This window comes from Callospermophilus lateralis, chromosome 13, assembly GCF_048772815.1.
Source record: "Callospermophilus lateralis isolate mCalLat2 chromosome 13, mCalLat2.hap1, whole genome shotgun sequence".
NCBI classification, from domain to species: domain Eukaryota; kingdom Metazoa; phylum Chordata; class Mammalia; order Rodentia; family Sciuridae; genus Callospermophilus; species Callospermophilus lateralis.
Window position 1 is genome coordinate 52,590,614 of NC_135317.1, and position 18,798 is coordinate 52,609,411.

Sequence of the window (18,798 nt, forward strand, 5' to 3'; positions counted from 1 at the left end):
AAGAGACTAGAGTGTTCTAATGAAAGAAAAGAGCAGATGGAGTAGGAAGAAGCAGTAGTTAAGGAAACCATCTATGGCTGAAGTTGGAGACCGGGACATGGATCATGCCTAGACTGTTGGGTTAGTTCAAAAGTGCCTCTGCTGTCTCCCAACATGTAATCTATTTGTGTTCAGCTCTGGTCCTTTATGGCTCTCATGGGATTTCCAGTGTCATTCTGAGTAGTGATTTCATGGTGATCTTTGTGGGGCAGGGGAATCACGAGAAGCATGAAATTCTCTTTTTAAACTTTCTAAATTCTAAGAATGTTCCACAATGTAGGGCTGTGAGTTTGTCTGTCCAGAATCCCTTTCTGTCCTTCTTTTGATGTGCAGAAAGTAAGTGTTATTCCTCATTTATCTTTTCATGGAGTGACTCAGAGTGCAAAATTCTGCCAAATGGAAAGTCTCCTAGAGTTCCTACAACTCTGGGCAACTACCAATCATGTAGGAAGTGTTTGATTTTTTTTCCCCACCCAAAATATTCTGCCATGGACATTTTTTTGAGGAGAGACATTTGTGGACTTCAACTCACCATTCGAATGGAATACAGAATATGGCCATAGCAGTGGGCTATGACACCCACAGGCACCACCAAGCAGCCAAGAAATAAGAAAAGCACAAAGGAGGAATCGTTGGCATCTTTGGATTTCCAGTCCACAGTGCAGCCTAGTCCATGGACGTCTAGGATGTATCTGTTCCAGCCCAGGAGAGGTGCTCCTGCCCATGCCAATGAGTACAGCCAGATGTAGGTAATGGCCCTCCAGGCCCAGGAAAAATTGATCACTCTGGCATGGACCACACGAATATAACGTTCATAGGCCAGCACAGTTAGGGTGGTAATGGAAACAATGCCTGCAAGAAGAGAAAGTAGAAAAGTATAGCATACTGCAGGGGGAAATCAGACATAAGAGGAATAACACATTCTTAACTGGAAATACCATATGGAGTATCTGAGACCAATGGAGGGCTCTAGAAGTTAAAAGATCCAAGAGTACTAATGCCCTGGATTCCCCCAGGAAATTAAATCAGAAATGTATTTATTTCTAAAAGAAAATGTTGAATAGAAAATGACCTGTGAATTGTAGTGGGACAAAAATAAAAGCCCTAAAAATCAGCCCTGTCCTAATGATGTCACTATTGTATTAAATTTTCTGCAAAAGAGAAACTGGAGTGAGACAGGATCAAGTGTCTCCTTTAGTTCTGCCTTCTCTCTGCTATTAAAAAGTCAAAATGGGTTCCCCAAATCTCAAAATGGCCAATCAGGGTGAAATTGTTCAAAGGACTCCTCAACCTCCCCACTAACAGATGTCAGCAATAGGAACCTTTCACCTGCAAGGCTTGCTGACGAGGTGGGGGAAGTCTTTGCTCTCATGGTCTTCATTTATACCTCTATTTTACAACAAATGCACTTTAACACTATTATTTATGTTTTTCTCTGTTGCTCCTCAGAGAGTGATTTATTTGCTCAACAAGCACCTATTGAACATCTACTGTGTATCAGCTACTGCACCAACATTGGAGGTCCAAAGATGACTAAGAAGCAGAGCTCCAGATGTCTGAGGGGAATGTATGCTACAATTGTGAAACAACATGTGGGAGTCACAAAAAAAGGAAAAATCTGTGCACAAGGCAGGAGAAGCACATTCCAGGAAGAATGAAGAATCAGGTACCAGAGAATGAAGGTGTAAAATAACAGGAAGAGTCCATTAAAGATGACAGTATTCATAGATGTCCTAGATCAGAGGAGACAAAGAAATTTAGAGAGGCAGAGGTGGCCACTCTGAAAAAGGCACATAGTTTCTAGATGAGATTTTTTAAAAAATCTTTTCCTATATGAAATAGTCAATTACAAATCTGCTACTCTCAGTAGAAATGTTTGTACACTGTTTGGTGGGATAGAAATCAATCAAGGCATTGTTTCTACTGTTAAAAATAAAAAAATCTTCTACTCTCTTGTCCTATTTAAGTATGAAAATAACAGTTAAATTCTCTTCCTTCTTGAGAAAAGATGGGAGAGGAGGGGAGGAGTAGGGAGGATAGGAAGGGCAGCAGAATAGAATAGACAATATGATTGATGTATGTACATTCCATGTATGTATTATATGTCAAAATACATTCTGCTGTCATGTATGACTAAAAAAAAAATAAAAAATAAATAAATTTAAAAAAATTCTCTTCCTTCTTTTGCTTCAGAAAGGACACTCATTCCAATAGTAGTATAGAACTTGAAACACAGCCCAAGGCTATGGGAACCAGCTTGAAGGCTATTGCCAAGTAGAGGCAGGATATATGTGCCCCAGGGTGTCATTAAAGGCTACCAAAGTGAAATCTGGGTTCCAGAGACATTTAGCAATTAGTATCAACCTAATCCATCTGCTTATTAAATGAGTGGAATGAAGGAGAGAGTAAAAAAATAACTTGGAAATTTCTAACCTGCCTAATGAGTAGAGAGTGATTATATTAACCAAGATAAAAGTTACAAGGTATATGAACAGATATGGGGAAGAAAATGAAATTGTGAGCTCCCTAGAACACATCAACATAAGTATTTGTTGGACAAGTGGGTGGAGAAAAGTTGAAGAAAAGTGGCTCTAATAGAGAATAAGACTGGTCTTCCAGAAGCAGGTAAGAGTATATTGGGGGATGGGGTTGCTAAGAGGCCTGGAACAAGTCCAGCTCCTAATAAGTAGCTCTGTAATTTCTGACAAATCATACAGCCTCTTTAGGCCTTAGTTTTTATTTTCATAAAATTTAAGGTCCATTCACATTATAAGATTATAAGATTTTGTGATTCTGCTATTATAAAAATATGAAATGAAGAGGCCCTTGACTCAGAAAGAAACTGATAAAACAGTTAATATTTCATTTATACATGATAGATTTGTTTGTTTTTGTTTTGGGGGTACAGAGAACAACATTATTTCCAGAGTTCAATATACATGTTATACAATAACTATTCATTAAACAAATAAAAGAATGTTTACTAAATAGTGAATAGAAGAAGGTTGAGTTTTACAGCACAGTGAAAGAAACACTTTATAAAGTAGTGATAATAGCAAATAATGGACTTAAATTCAAATTATAGTAAGTAATTGTGAGGACAAGGAAAGCATCAAATTAGATGTTCTGCCTTTGGAAATATATTTTTACTTTATAATTTTTTTATCTAAATAGTGATATCCTTTCTTTATTATGTTCTTAGAAGGATATCTAGAAATCTAAAGTTGGTGACATAATAACTCTAATGAAACTTTTTTATTAAATATAATGGCATTTACTTTTATAATTGACTTTAAATGCCAAAACATGGTTTGGCCTTCAACTTTAAGTTAATTTACAATGAATATTATTTAGTCCTTCATAGGCAAGAAAACATTGCAAATGATTGCACTATTGTACAATATTATATAATTTTAGTAAATCTTAATGTATATTAAAGATAAATAAATGAATTCTTAGGGTTAGAGCAGTAAGCTGATATAATAAGCTTGTGTGAACTATAATTACATTAACTTATTCATTCATTCATTTAGTTATTAACTATTGCTTATCTACCTGTCAATTATTATTCTAGAAAATACATATAAAGAGATAAATAAATCCCTCATGAAATTTGAAGTCAAGTGATAGAAAGATAATTTTAAAAACAAATAAATAACTAGTGAAATATTAATAAGAGAATAAAGAGATAGAAAATAATATAAAGCATGGCAGAAGAATACAAATTAAAGAATGCAATAGTATTGTCAGGGTGCCAGAGCTGAATATGCAAAACTCAGCTTTGTGATGAGTTTTTTAGTATAGTTTTTGCCCATAACTGTGTGCCAACAAGCACAATAAATTTCAAGTGCCTGATTGAAATCACCTATATTACTAATCATGACAAGTTAAAACCAAACTAAGAAGAATGAACATTGAATTTCTGAGGCCCTCCTGATAGCATGGGTGTATAAATGAATGACAATGGCAGACTGATTTGGTTTTCAAGGGTTACCCATCTGAAATTATCTCAACTGCATCCTCCTTACAAAATATGCAGCAGCTTCCCTCTCCTCATGAACACTTTATTTGGGTCCTCAGTTAAAATTACTTGCTGTATTTTATTTGGTTTCCAGAACACAGCTTGGGAGGATGAGAATGAATGGACTATTTTACAGCAACTTTCTTTACACACACATTTTAGTCAACCTGGAATCCCATTTATTCCATGTGTACATCTGTTTCCCTTAACACTAGGAGAAGAAAAAGGAAAGATGACCACTACAACAGGGTACTAATTATATACCAGGCTCCAGGATAATTATTCTATATATAGTAACCCCTCTACTGGAAAAAGAGGTCTATGGTTCAAAAGGGCTAAGGAACTGGTTACTGTGTTGTGGGGGTGGCTTCAGTAAGAGATGAAAGTTTAAAAGGGCCATAAAAATGACAGAATGGTTGTTATAACTAAAAAGGATCAGGCAATCATTTCTGGCTAGAAGACGACTTCTACAAAGGCAAAGTTAGTTGCCTTGAATTCTTGTAACAGTGCCTTGGTCTAGGCATGCAGCTAAGCCTGAGAGGTGAGAAGGGGTGGTGAGAAGCTGATCATACCTCCCATGGCTATCAGTGGTCTACAGCAGGAATCTTCAAATTGTTTTCCTAGCATTTCCCCTAGTCAAATTTTGAAAAACAATGTACATACTAAGATATATTTTTAAAATATTAAAGTATAATGTAATATAAATATCAGCATTTTAAGATAAAACTATTATCTGACTCTTATAAATATATCCAAATGTATCTAAGGATTCTTAAATATATTAGTGATTTCATATACATATTTTATGTGTTTATATATAAATATATATAACAATGACCAATCATTTAAACTTACATATTTATTCCAATTTTCTCCTCAAATTTTTATCTCAAAGTACCATATTGGTGTAGCTGAGAGTTTTTAAATTATTTGTTGAATTCTGCAAAGTTGTACTTTGAAACTGAAATTTTTAAATTCCCTCTGCACAATAAGGTTTTAAGTCTTTAAAATTTTATCTTAAAGATTAAGTTTTCAATTTATATAGTTAATTAAACTGAGTTATAATTTATATTACTATATAATTGATAAAAATATTTTGCTACATATTTCAAGTAAAAAAAAGTTAGAAATATACTTCTTAAAGAGATCAATGTGGTTTCCCTTACTGCAAAGGCTATATCTATCCATGATTATAGTATAACTACTACCTCTTTGTAAAGTTAAAGAAAGATTTCTTGACAACTAACCTGCCTAGTTTTAGGTTAGTTGTTGTTGTTGCTTTTAATCTTTCTAAAGAGATTTATTGATGGAATTTGCTGATGTCTTCACAGGATTATTTTGTACATTTATATTCATGATTAATGCTTATCAAAAAAAGTTGTTTTAATATTGCATTAGAAAATACATTGTTTCTTCATTCATCACCAAAGAAATTAAAACATGTTTATAAATTAGTAATTATTTTAGTAAAACTCCCACTTATTCTGATCAATAGACATACTGATTCTGGTAAACAAGCTACCCTATGATTCATCTTGCCATTGTGGTTCTCCATATTTACTCTTTCCATTAGTGACCTATTTTGGTGTATAATTTATGCTAGCTTCTTATATAATTTTTCGCTTTCTTTTCTCTAAGACTTTACAGAATTTTGAAGTTACATATAAAGCCCTATCTCTCTAGTGTACATGTATGCTTTTATTTTGTGGGGAAAAAAAATTCAGTTTTTGTGTCAGGAGCTGCCACATAGGAGCTGAGCACCCCCTAGCTTTGAACAACGGAAATGGGGAGACTGGCTTCCTTGACCTGGAAGCAGGTGGATCCCCATCTCCTTCAGCAGAGAAGCAAAGCTTTGGGAATGGGCGTTACTCAATGGGAATGGACTGCTCCTTGTAACATTATCCCTTTGCCTTATATGGATGGAATGTTCTTTCCAACAGTCTCCCCAAATAAAACCAGGGTTCGAGAGGTGCTCTCTCTCTTTTTTCCAACAGACCTCTAAGGTCCAGAGCCATCACAGAACCCAAAGAAAAAGGTATTTTCTGTCTGTGTGTGATTATTTCGTGCCAACCCAAATTCACCTGGAGTGACCCTGATGGGTTTATTTGTGTGTCAGGGCATTTTTGAGTCAAAATCTTTCCATTAATGGCCATGTGAATATTTTGGTTATCTATTCAACAATCCATTTTTCTGTGCACGTATAATTCAGTTCATCAAGATTTAACAATATTCTAATAAATTTATTCTTAATATTTTCTTTACTATTAATCAGTGCCACATCTCTATGTAATTTCGTTCCAAATGTCACTCATGGGTACATCCTCTGTGATTTTGAATGACCTTGGAATTGGTTCTCCATGTTTACTCTTTTCATTAGTCTCCTTTTAATGAGCCAACCTTTGCATGTATTATCTTCTGAATAAAGTATTTTAAATTATTAAAAAAAAGAAAGATTTTTTGACAACACACACACACACACACACACACACACACACACACCCCAAGGTAGTGTAAGGGGACAAATAGATAAAGATACTGGGAACATGAGGTTAAGAGAATAATTTGATAAAATGAGCCCACTGTATTGACTCCCCACATGCTTTCTTTGTGAAAAAGCAATCTGCCTATAGCCCCATCTAGCCTGAGGGACAGGAAATGTCACATTCCTCAACAAACTGAGGCAGGAGGCCTAAAGTTTTGGCAGTCAGTGTAGGTAATGAATTATGGGGATTGGTTATCAAAGAAAAGACAATGGGTTGCAAACAGCTAGCCTCCAGGATCATACTTCCCAGCATAAGGAGTTGATAAAGAATACCTGCTATTGTTCCTGCTCCTTCTGCCCTTAGGCATGTACATGGAAAAGAAAGAGAGACTGGGGGATTCTGGGGTCTATGAAAGAGCAAGAAACACTCACTCCCACTGACACCCAGCCCTGGGCCCCCTTCTCTTTGGAGAAGTCTGTGGTCCCTGTCTCTTTCTTAAATAAAACTTTCTTTTTAGGCTTGCCTTGGTGTTTCTTGGGTGTTTAATCTTCAATGATGGGGGAACAAGGACCTGTGCCTTATCTCTAAGACTGGTGTCCATAGCAATGGGAGGAGTTTCTTTATATTCAATTCTTATTAATTATAGGAACATTTCTTCTAATTGGGTTAATTAAACCCTCTGAATTTATTTGCTAAAAATCATAGTGCTTATTGCTAAAATTATTTTTAATAATCTGTCATCTAACAACTTGCACTTGTTAAAATCAAATAATTGGAAACCACCTGAATGACCATTCACTTCTTCAATATTTTCATCAATATTTAAATTTTTCTTTTGTTTTTCAACCTGGAACCCCCCCCCACACACACACACTCACTGGCAATACTCCACAGAAAGATTTTATCTTATTTGAGAAGCCTGTGGAGTTTGCCTTTCTTTTTGGTGTAAAGTGGTAGGATGATTGAGGAAGTGCCTTGAAAACAGGTAACCAATCTCTTGGAAAGTCTCTGAATGGAAATTGAGAGTTAAAAACTGAGGATTGTAAAACTCTCCTTGCATAGCCATTGGAAAGAGTTTATATGCCTCTAAGCTGTTCTGAAGACAGTAGGCTCTAAAATCAAATCTCATCTTATTGTGTGCTCACATCAGGATGCATGCTGCACCTCAAACTGCCAGGTGTGTTCAGAGCTGGCTCCTTTAATATTGCTATTCCCTCTGCCTGAAATGCTGACAAAGATCTCTTAGCCTGGACAAGACAGCTGTGTAAACAAATAATTACAGGAATGTGATAATTGCTGAAACAACTGTGTTCAGGGAGCTGGAGAATGCAATGGAGAAAGTACTTATTTCTGTCTGGGGAAATACCAGGAGAAGGGTTTAAGAGAAATAATGTTTGAATTGATGAATGGGAGGAGTATATCCAGTTGATAAGGGTGAGGATACTTCAAGGTCAAGGACATGGTATTTTCAAAAGCACAGATTGAAGAGGCATTCAAATTTATCTCCATGCATCAATTTGAGTTAAATAATTCTGTATGATATAATGTGATGGTTATGCATTAACATTTATCGATGAACATAGATATCGTGGGAGGCACAATGCTAGACGTAGTGAAAACAAAAATGAGTAAAAAAACAGAAATAATTATGAAACAATATGATAAATTCTTTAATAGGGAGGGGAATATGTTTGAGGCCAAAGTCCTGGATTAAATTCCAGTTTCTTTAATCTTTACAAAATTATCATGTGACTCTAGGAAATTTTTTACATAATTATCATGTGACTCTAGGAAAATTACACACTTGATCCTCAATTTGTTCACCAGTATAATAGGGATAATAGAACCAAAATGGTGTTTCATCGTGTGTGTGTGTGTGTGTGTGTGTGTGTGTGTATTAAATGAGAATGTGAACATGATTAGCAAATAGTAATGCTTTTATAACATTACAGTTGGTTGGAAGCAAAATTGTTTTAAGTGGTAGAAAGTGGGCAAGAGGCATAGGAGTGGATAGAGCTCTAGAGCTTAAATATATGATGAGTCAATATGTAATATGTACAAATACCCAAGAATGAAGTCATTTTCTTACTTTGCCCACTGAATGGCCATATTTAATAGTTTATTTATAGTTCAAATGTCTAGACTTCAGAAAAGCAAGTTAATACTAAATAGAATATGTGCTTAGAACAGGTAATGCTTGGTTCTGACTCAGATCTCTGAATCCCAATCTGTTAAATTAAAAAGGTAGCATAATTTGGCCCATCCTTCAAGGAGAAACACTTAGTCCAGAGAAGTGAGTAGAAGGAGAGATTCCATCTAAGAGTGGTAGGAGGAATATCCAGCTCATAAAAAGACATTTTGTGAGAAGCAGGTATAACCAGATTCTTAAAAAGTATATTTTAACCAGGCAGAGAAAGAGGGTGAGAGGAAACAGCTTATGCTAACCCATGAACACCTGACAAAGTGTGCACCATTTGGGTTTCTGCAAAAAAAAATTCAAAATGGTAGAAACAGAGAGTTCTAGAAACAGAAGTGATAGGCCAAGACTCTCCCAGGAAGACATATCAGTATCATGTGAAGAGTTTGGAATGCATCTGCAAGGGCTCCCAGAAGCTATTAAACAGCTTTGTTCACTTCTATTGTTAGACAATTCTAGAGAATTTTGTTTACATCTGATTTTGTGTATTTTTCTTATAAAAAGTTCCCTCTGGCTGCAATGAGGAAAAAGAATTGTAGGGAGGGACAAGTTTGGCTATAGGTAAACCTACTGGAGAAATGCAATTATTATGAGGAGGAATGGAAAGTATTACAGTGGCACTGGGGAAGGAGAGACAAGAGGACCCAATAAATTTAAGGCAGTGCATCTTTGTTGTCTGTGGGAATGAATGAAGAAGAATCACAGGAAATCTTGTGCTATTGGCTTAGATACACAAAGGAATGGTGTCACATTGAGTTGGAAAGCAAATGAGAGAAATAGATGTGGGGAAGATGATGATTAGGGAATAATTCACTTCATCATAGATTAGCTAGGTCATTTTGAACAAATGACTGAAGGGACTGTTTCAAATTCTCTCCCTGCAAAATGAGGCAACTATAAACCTGCCTTGTGGTTTTTAAGAGTTGACCATGTGGTAATCTGTAAAGTCTAACCTGAGCCTGTGCACATTTTCTCAAACTAGTCAAAATTCCAATTGTTCATCCCAGACATATATGATTGGTAGATAATTTAAGGATGCAGTTGAATCATGTTTATCCACATAGAATAATGGAAACAAAACTATTCAAGAGTTGTTTAATAAAGATGCTACTTTATTATCAGTAGCCTCTACTCAACATTAAAGAAAAATGGTACATTTACTATGCTTGAAAAAGAGAAAAGTAAATAATTCTTTGAAATCTTGTTTTATTGCTTTTTGCAAAGCTTCCTCACCTTTTTTTTTTTTTTTTAATGAGCAGTGATAATTCAAGCCCACCAACACTTATAGAGTATACTTACAATGTGTCAGGCATTATTCCAAGCAGTTTCCCTGTGTGATCTCATTTAATCCTCACAAGAACTTTGTGAGACGTATAGGGGAAACTGAGGCAAAAACAGTTAAGAACCTTGTCAAAGTTATGAGCTAATTAACACAGCCAAGATTCAAATCCTATAGCTGCTTTCAGTATCCATGCTATGCTGATTGCTAATTCTCCTTTGGAAATTATGAAACATTTTGTACTAGTGAAGTAATCTCTACATAAAGCAGATTAATTTACCCATTTACTACATATTCTATAACTGTGTTTATCTTTGATATCAGAAACTATCATCTATAAACACAAAATTTTATTAAGCTGAAGAATTTTAGAGGAAATTTGAGATGACCATCTTCATTTGATAATGTTTCCTGGCTGCTGGAATGAGAGATTTCCATTTAATCAATAAACATAGTTTTCTAAAACACCAAAAAGATGGTTATATTTTAGTGTGCATCTTTTAGGTACTTAATAGATATCTATTAAGGCAGAAAAGTTCTAGTTAACGATTTAATCTTTACTATTTGCTTGCTTCCCTTTATCAAATTCAATTTTTCAATGACTTATTTCAAAAACAAATTTTTTATGTTTAATATTCTTTAGTACACAAGGTTTTAGCTCCAGCAAAGCATGAAAGTTAAAACCTTTTCCATGGGTTAAAAAATTATGATTTTGGGTTAGTTTGAATGGATTTATGGCTGCCATTTGCAAACACAGTCCCAAATACTTGTAGTACATAAAAAACTGAGAGCTCCCTTAACAAAAGGACCAGTGAATTTCCAGAATGAGAGGCAGTCCTCATGGTAAATCTGTGGGCTAGCATCTCCTCATTCAAATGTCTCTATAGCTGACTCAATTGTTCTTACACTACCCTCCAGTGGTATTTCTTGTGTATTGAAAAGGAAATACCTTTTTTCTCATTAAATTTATTGATTCTTAAGTAGCAGGAACAAGGCAACTACCTGTTTATGTGGCTGGTAAAGCACATGGTGTGGGCCTCCCTGGCACAAGTGCAGTGGCTCAGAAATCATTCTAGGTGTCTCTTCCCTCTATTAACTTTATTTTTGTACCAAATCTCACAGTCTGTGACCCCTACAGCTTCTTGTCTTCCTCTAGCTCCATTTGGACAGATATTCCAGTTTTAGACTATTTACCTTGCCTCTGAATTGACACATTTTAGCTTCCTTTTTCTCTAATAATTGGCTAATTCCAAACACTCTAAACATGGGAAAAGTTGGTCTCTTCTTGGGATAAGTTCCCATTAGAATCTATTCCTTATTTCTGACTCTGCTTATCAAAGGATATTGAACAAGAGGGCTCAAAATGGGGTAGAAGGAATGAGTAATTATTACACTAAGGGACATGTATTTTTTTTCTGTTGCTATAACAAAATGCCTGAGTCTAGGTTCTTTATAAAGAAAAAGGGTTTTTTACTAGCTCACAATTTTGGAGGTTGCAAGTCCAAGCAACATGGCACCTGTTCTGAAAAGGGTCTCCATAGTTCTATCACATTATAGCAGATGGTATTTGTGATGGAAATGACACACAGAGAGAGATTACTTGGCAATGTAGGAAGCCAGAGTAGGGGGGACGATCTTGTTCTTTTATAAAACAGTTCCTCTTGTGGGAACTAACTGGGATCCCATGAGTAATGTTAATCCATTCCAAGGGCAATAGCCTTAGTAACCTAATGACTTTGTGCTAGGCTCGACCTCTTGAAGGTTCCACCACCTCCCCAACATTGCCACACTGAGAACGAAGCTTTTTTTTTTTCTTTTAAGAATGAAGCTTCTAACACAGTTTTAAACCACTGGGGAACAAACTACATCCCAACCATAGAAGGACCCAAGGAATATCCATTGTACCAGAATCTGCAATTCTAATAGGAAAGGGCTGTTTGAAAATAGAGCAAATTTTCTATGGTATTCCTTAGGTTTAGGAAGAATGGCACACATAGGCACAGAGAACCAGTCTCAAAAAAATTTTTTTTCTTAAAAGTACCAATCGAGAATCTTATGATAATCAGAGAATGCTTTTCTAGCAGGACCTAGTCTCTAAACCACTTTAGGAACTGTTTGCTTCCTTAATTTTCCCTTTTGTCTATTTTCTATCTCATGTTTGCATTTAAAACCAACAGGCTTTTCTTTTGAAATGTTCATCTCTATGCCTCAGACCATTCCCACTATTTTTAGTGCAGGATCACATCCCATAAATGACTGCTATCACCCTATCCTTACTTCCCCACCCCCTTTATCTGACCTCTGTCATCCTCTTGTGCACTAAATGCTAGATTAATAATTGATGATTCAGTTTATATACCATCTCAGATCTCCTTGACCCAGCTCACAACGCCCCCACTCCCAACTGAGGGCCTTGTCCATTTTCCTCACTTCCCAGAAAATGTTGGTTCTATGACTGTGGTCACAAAGCTCCAGCTGCTGTTCCTGTAACCATGACCACAATCTTACTGGTGGTTGGTTCCAACCTGCACCTGTACCCTCACTGGACTGGACCCAGCTTATCCAACTCAGAAGCAAAGGAATGTTGTCCTCCTGGAGCAGACTGAGGTCAATGTGAGTCAGGAAACAGAGATTACATTGCTTGCATTGCTCTCCCACCATTTGGGCTGTTTCAAGCTGCACTAGTTTCATGTAGCCTTATTGAAGATAGCCTGCAAGAGCAAGCAATCCCCTGTTTGTGTGTGTGTGTGTGTGTGTGTGTGTGTGTGTGTGTGTGTGTGTAGCTGTGGCCAGATCAGGGGTGTAGCCTCTTACATTTGGTCTCCTCTCTTCCTTGCCTCTTCCTCTATTCCCTCACTTTTGATTCCATAGGATTATATCCCCCAAATGATTAGGAGTATGCTTTATCTTAGGCTTTATTCTGGGTGACTTATGCTAAGATAATCATCTTATTTCCATAGGATTCTTCTGTAGAATTCCCTCTTCTTAATGAGCTAGCTTTCAAGGAACTCTGCCTATTTCTTCCCCTACCTAGACAACCTTGTTTTATTTCTAAGTGCCTTAGTGCATGCAGTACTCTACTCATACATAATACAGACTATATTTTCATGACTGCTGTTTCCTACTTACTATATTTTAGTATCATCCTATGTATTCTTGTCTTATTGCTCCAATTAAATTGTAAATACCTGAGGGTTAAAAAACATGTCTTTTGTATTTTGACATTCTCCTTGGCACCTGGAATAGTTGAGAAAGGATTAGTGTATATCGGTTCATTATGAACTTATGTATGTGTAAACCATATTTCTATACCGAGGTAAACATGGTCACCTCTGTAATCATACACTAAGGTGAAATGCTGCTTAGAAAAAGCCATTGTCAGATTTCAATGAAAAGGAAAAACAGTACCAATGGAAAATAGCAATATATTAGAAGAACTTAAAACAAGACCAATTTTAATATTTTTCCTAAGGGATCCCTATTTCAACTAAAAATACTATTTCACAGTTATTACATTATAATTTTTGACTATTAAAAAATCTTTCCTCATTTTTATGGATGATATAAAGTCAAACGTTATTCCTGTTAGATTTGTCATTTCTTATTCTCCAAACACAATAATACATTGTAACACCTTATTTCATTTCTTATAATTTTTAAGTTCTATTTCATATATTTTTCTCATCAGATCTTTATAGGCATGTGAGACAAAACAGCTCATTGTTCCCAGTTGATTATGATAGTTAACTAGCCAAAGGCCACAAGATTAATAAGGATCTCCTTGGATAGCAAGCCAGATTTTCTGATAGCTGGTCTAAAGCTCTCCTAAAAAATTTTTCAAGAAAGATTAGACAAAGCAAATTAGTTGTGATCAATGGAGGAGCTTTAGGTCTTCTTAATTCCATGAAAAAAATTCAACGTATGAATAAATTATGTAATAATCCTGTGACCACTTGCCTGCAATAAGTCTATTTTCTAAGTATTCCTTCCTATATTGTTATCTGGCACCAAGAGAAGAAAATTTGATAATACAGAAGAGCAAATTTTAAAATATTAGGAAGGGCTGGAGGTGTAGTTCAGTGGAAGAATGCTTGCCTAGCTTGTGTCAGACCCTGAGTTCTATCCCCAGCACTGAAGGGTGGGGGGAGAATAAACATGAGTGAATCTAAAAGGTATCTAATTAAATTTTTGTTCAGTCATTTTATAATTTATAAAACTCTCAAGAGAACCCACAGCTTAGGTTGTACAGCAGGTGGTACCAACACCAATTTCATTTTAAGTCACTTTCTCTTACCATGCTGACTCAAGTGGAAAGTATTAAAACAGAGGATCAGTATTATTTCTTTCCCAAAGATGAAAAGCTTTTTGTGTGTGCATAAGCAACTAGAAAATATGATAAAAAGAGAGTGGAGATAGAAGGTAAGAAACTTGTGAGAAGACATAATTGCTAAATAACATGGAGAATGCAATACTAGGACAGAATGCTTGATGTTTATAGAACTAATTTGTCAGATAGGTAGTTTGCAGGAATAAAAATAAAACTTATCTTCTTGGTGACCATGGTTTGGTATTTTGAATGGATGAGAAAATATAATTTTCTTAAAAGCCTTAGTCATCTTGATCTGACAATGCCAAAGGAAGAACTAGAAAAAAAATTCCAGGTTTGGGGAGGGAAGTTTACAAAAAGTGAGGTATATTGCCCAAGGCCAGAAAGCAAAACTTGTAGGTGTTAGAGTAAGGTGGATTCCTTGAACTACTAGTATTCTACTATTTCCAGCTTCTTTTTCATGTTATCTAATTTGGCTCAGTGTGGATTTAACTTGCTCTCAACCCTGAATTTAAAAACCTCTAGATCAGAGCAGTAGGTCTCTTTCCCTTGGTACAAATACTACTTCTAAAGGCCAGCTCTTGAAATAGCCAGGTACCAAATCTCCCAGGAGATTGTTAAAAATGCCAGTTTCAAGACTTGACCCTCCAAGACACTGATCCAGTAGGCCTGGGATGGGAATCTGTATATAAGACTCCATTTTTTCTTTTTTTTTCAGTCAGTTCTGGGGATTGGACCTAAGGCCTCTTGCCTGCTAGCTGTACTACTGAGCCTCATCCATAGGCACCATCTGATTTTAACTGACTTTGAGCATGATTGGTCAGATGTCCTTAAGTATTATCTCATGGCTATATGCTCATTTCCCAGCATTTTTCTCCAGTGCAGACACAAAAGTAATCACAACAGGTGTCTCAGAATCCTTCTATGTCAATACTTTACCAAGATGCACTGCAGATTCCTTTTGATTGTGCAGTCAGCACCTAAACTAATCAGTGTAGAGGGGTGGTCCCCCTCATCTCTGACATAGCACATTTCTGTTCTATCCCCCTGGGAGTCTATGCATCATGACCTCTGTCCTTTGCAGCAGACCAACAACATTGCTATTCTCTGTTTGTACAGACAGTGCTCTAGGACTAGAGACATATTTAAGGACCTCAGTATTCTATGGAATTATTCTCCTCAATAAAAAGGCTTTCACACATGTGGCAGGGTTTCAGTGGTTTAAAATTTCCTTCTTTTCTCATTGTGACATTCTTTTCTTTGCACATTTGGGTGTTTGTTTGTTTGTTTCTGTTCTGGCTTTTCTTTTTTATTCTAAGAAGTCTATAAGAAATACAAATTTGGGTATGGTGGTAATCCTAGCAGCTAGGGAGGGAGAATAGGGCAGGAGAATTACAAGTTCAAAGGCAGCCTTGACCGTTTAGCAAGGCCCTAAGCAACTTAGCAAGACCATGTCTCAAAGATAAAGAGCTGGGTATGTAGCTCAGCGGTAAAGCTCCTCTAGGTTCAATCCCTGGCACCAAAATGGGGAGGTGGGGAGAAAGAAAGAAAAAAGAAAAAGAAATAGGAAAATAAAGGGATTTGCCTCAAGCCCCCAGAAGGGGTGTGTGTGTGTGTGTGTGTGTGTGTGTGTGTAGTGTGTATACATATACATATTTATTTATTTTTATATACAACTAGAGTTTACCTCAGGCAAGGAAATAGCATCTCTACTAAAAATCAGTGTTATCTGCCTTTTACGTTTTAAATCTTTCATTATTTAGAGATCTTCCTAAATCAACATTTCCTTATCCCTTGGCACCTGAAAACTTTCAGGAAAAATGTCTGGTTGCCTCAGTCTGGGCTCTAAAAATTGCTTGCCTTTTTTCCTATCATGCTCAGGACCTGCCAGTGAGGAGCTTGTAAACTGCCCCCACTTAAAAACCAAATTGAATGGTGGGTTTGAGGTAACATTTCATAAATAGTACTGCAGAGAGTGTCATGCACAAAGCTACCCAGCGAGAAAGCCAGTGAGGATGACAGGATAAAGAGCAGTTTTCCAGTTTATGTAGGCAGCTCTGATTTTCACAAGATTTTACTTATTCAAAGCTTTCACTCCTTTCCCCTTATCTTTTGCAAAATCTTCTGTTTCTTATAATTCAACAGGCTATAATAATGCCATGTTTTTTGGCACTGGAGGCACAACATTTCAGTAAATGGCTGAAAGCAAGGTCATTTGAAAACAAGGTCTTAGAAATCTGAGAAGCCTTGTTTGCCCAGGAGTAGATAAATATTCAGACTCCAGAGCCCAGTGGGTAGTGTTGGGCAGATAGTTTCATCATGAAAAAGGAGGCAAAGTGGAAACTGATGATACTTCCTCATTTTCTCCTATGACGGAGAGCAAATTGAAGCCTGATGCACATTAAACTTATGGCTTATTCTGCATGAATAAATGTTCTAGGACAAATCACGGCTTAGAAGCAGACAATCAACAAGTCAGGGGTGTCTAAATCTTTGTTAAGTATTTGAGTAGCCCTAATATGTAGGGCCCTGAGCTTAATGCTATGAAAGCCAACTCATAAGCTATGGTCCTTAATGTAGAGGGGGAAAAGCAACTCAAGAAGACAAACCAGAATACAAAATTGTATAATGAATGCCAAATGAGACATATAGATGAAACATCATAGAAACTCAGGGAGAGGGAAGGTCTGAGAACTGGGGAACTGGGAAAGCTTTACATAAAGGAGTAGGACTGAAGAAGGTCAAAAACAATTTAAAATTTTGCCTAGCATATATGTCTAGTAATTCCATATTTACTACTTTGAGCAGTGCTGTTTAGAAAAATATGCTATGAACCAAATAGATTATTTAAATTCTACTAGTAGCCACATTTAAAAAAGTATAAAGAGGGCTGGGGTTATGGTTCAATGGAAGAGCACCTGCCTCACATGTGTGAGGCACTGGGTTCAAGTCTCAGCACCACATATAAATAAGTGAATAAAATAAAGGTCTATCAGAAACTAAAAAAATATTTTTAAAAAGTATAAAGAAATATATTAATTTTAACAACATTTAACAGTTACAGACAGCATGCTTGCATCTTTCCCCAAATGCACATGTTAAAATCCTAACTTTCAGTGCATCTCAGTATAGACTGGCAATGTTTCAAGAGCTCCAGAGATGAGTGTGACTAATAGTTACTATATTGATCAGTATATCCCTAGATAAATTCTGTACTTTGGGTAGGAAGAGATATTACAAGGATATGCTTTTAAACATTGATTATACTAGAGTGAAAACCAGGAAATAACCTGATGTTTGTCAAGAGAAGGAAATGGATAAAAAAAATTGAGCAAAAGGACTGAAGCACTGCTTGGACTCACATTAAATTCATGTTTGTGGTGACTTCTGGGAAGGAAGTGAGATGAACTGAGAAAAGAAACACGTAGGCATGGATTTTATCTGTAATACTTTAATCCTTAAAAGATGGATTAGAACATATCTAAAAATACTAATACTTGTTCGCTTTGCATGATAGATACGTGGGCACTTGTATTATCATTTGCACTTTCCTGTTTTTAAATAATTTATAAAACAAAACATCGAGGATATGGAAGTAGCAAGTAGAAGACAATTGGAATGCTGGCTTTTTAAAGAAAGAATAGAAAAAGGAATCACAAGTCAAGGGACAGTTGGGGATGGTGGTTAGACTTCCAATTGATGGAATCCCACACTGAATGAGAGAAATGATAGCCAAAAAGATTTTATATTCCTTTATTTATATATCTGTGTGATAGTTCAACTTTGCAGCCTCATTATGGGGGAATGTTGATGAAGCAAAGGGTTTTATAGAACAAGGGAGTAATGCTTTGGAAACAGCAATGATACTCAATGTGTCACCTATTCTAGTGTGTGGTCCTGGGGTATTTGGTGTGTTAAAAGAAAGACAGTTGGGAGAGGTGGAGAGTTAGGATCCTTGGGGACAGCCAGAGTTCAATTAAAGTAAACAGGTAGAGAAAATGTTAAGAGATGTTGAAGATTTAGAAGAGTTTACAGTTTCTGAGGTGAGGCTCTAGAGGTTACATAGGAGGAGTTCAAGATTGGACCAGATCAAGAAATACATGAGCCATAAAAAAAAATGTGAGTCCAATCATGGCTGACTGGAGAGGTTTTCCCCTTCGCCAAGGAGGGACCTTAAGAAAGATGAGAGATATGATGGGATTCATTCTGACCATCTTCTGAAGAACAAAGTGTTTGCAAGGTCTGGGTCCTGAGTGAGTTGCTCAGTGGTATATTGATTTCTAGAACATATGATTTTCCTGATTTCACACCATGGACATTTGGATTTCTTTCAGTTTATCACTTTTCTAACAATACTGTGAGGAGGAACAATAGAACATAGTGATCATGGACATTAGGTTCAGGTTCTATATCCACTTTTTGTGTGATCCCGAACAAGTTAATACCTTGGTG

General features: G+C 36.3%; 1 protein-coding gene across 1 annotated transcript in view; it reads right to left on the reverse strand.

The window, feature by feature from the left end:
• Opn3 (opsin 3) overlaps positions 1–18,798 on the reverse strand; it is a 43,356-nt gene that overhangs the window by 8,776 nt on the left and 15,782 nt on the right. Inside the window, exon 2 of the mRNA XM_076831520.1 lies at positions 572–891. Coding sequence (XP_076687635.1) covers positions 572–891 — 320 coding nt within the window. The remainder of the gene's footprint in view (positions 1–571; positions 892–18,798) is intronic.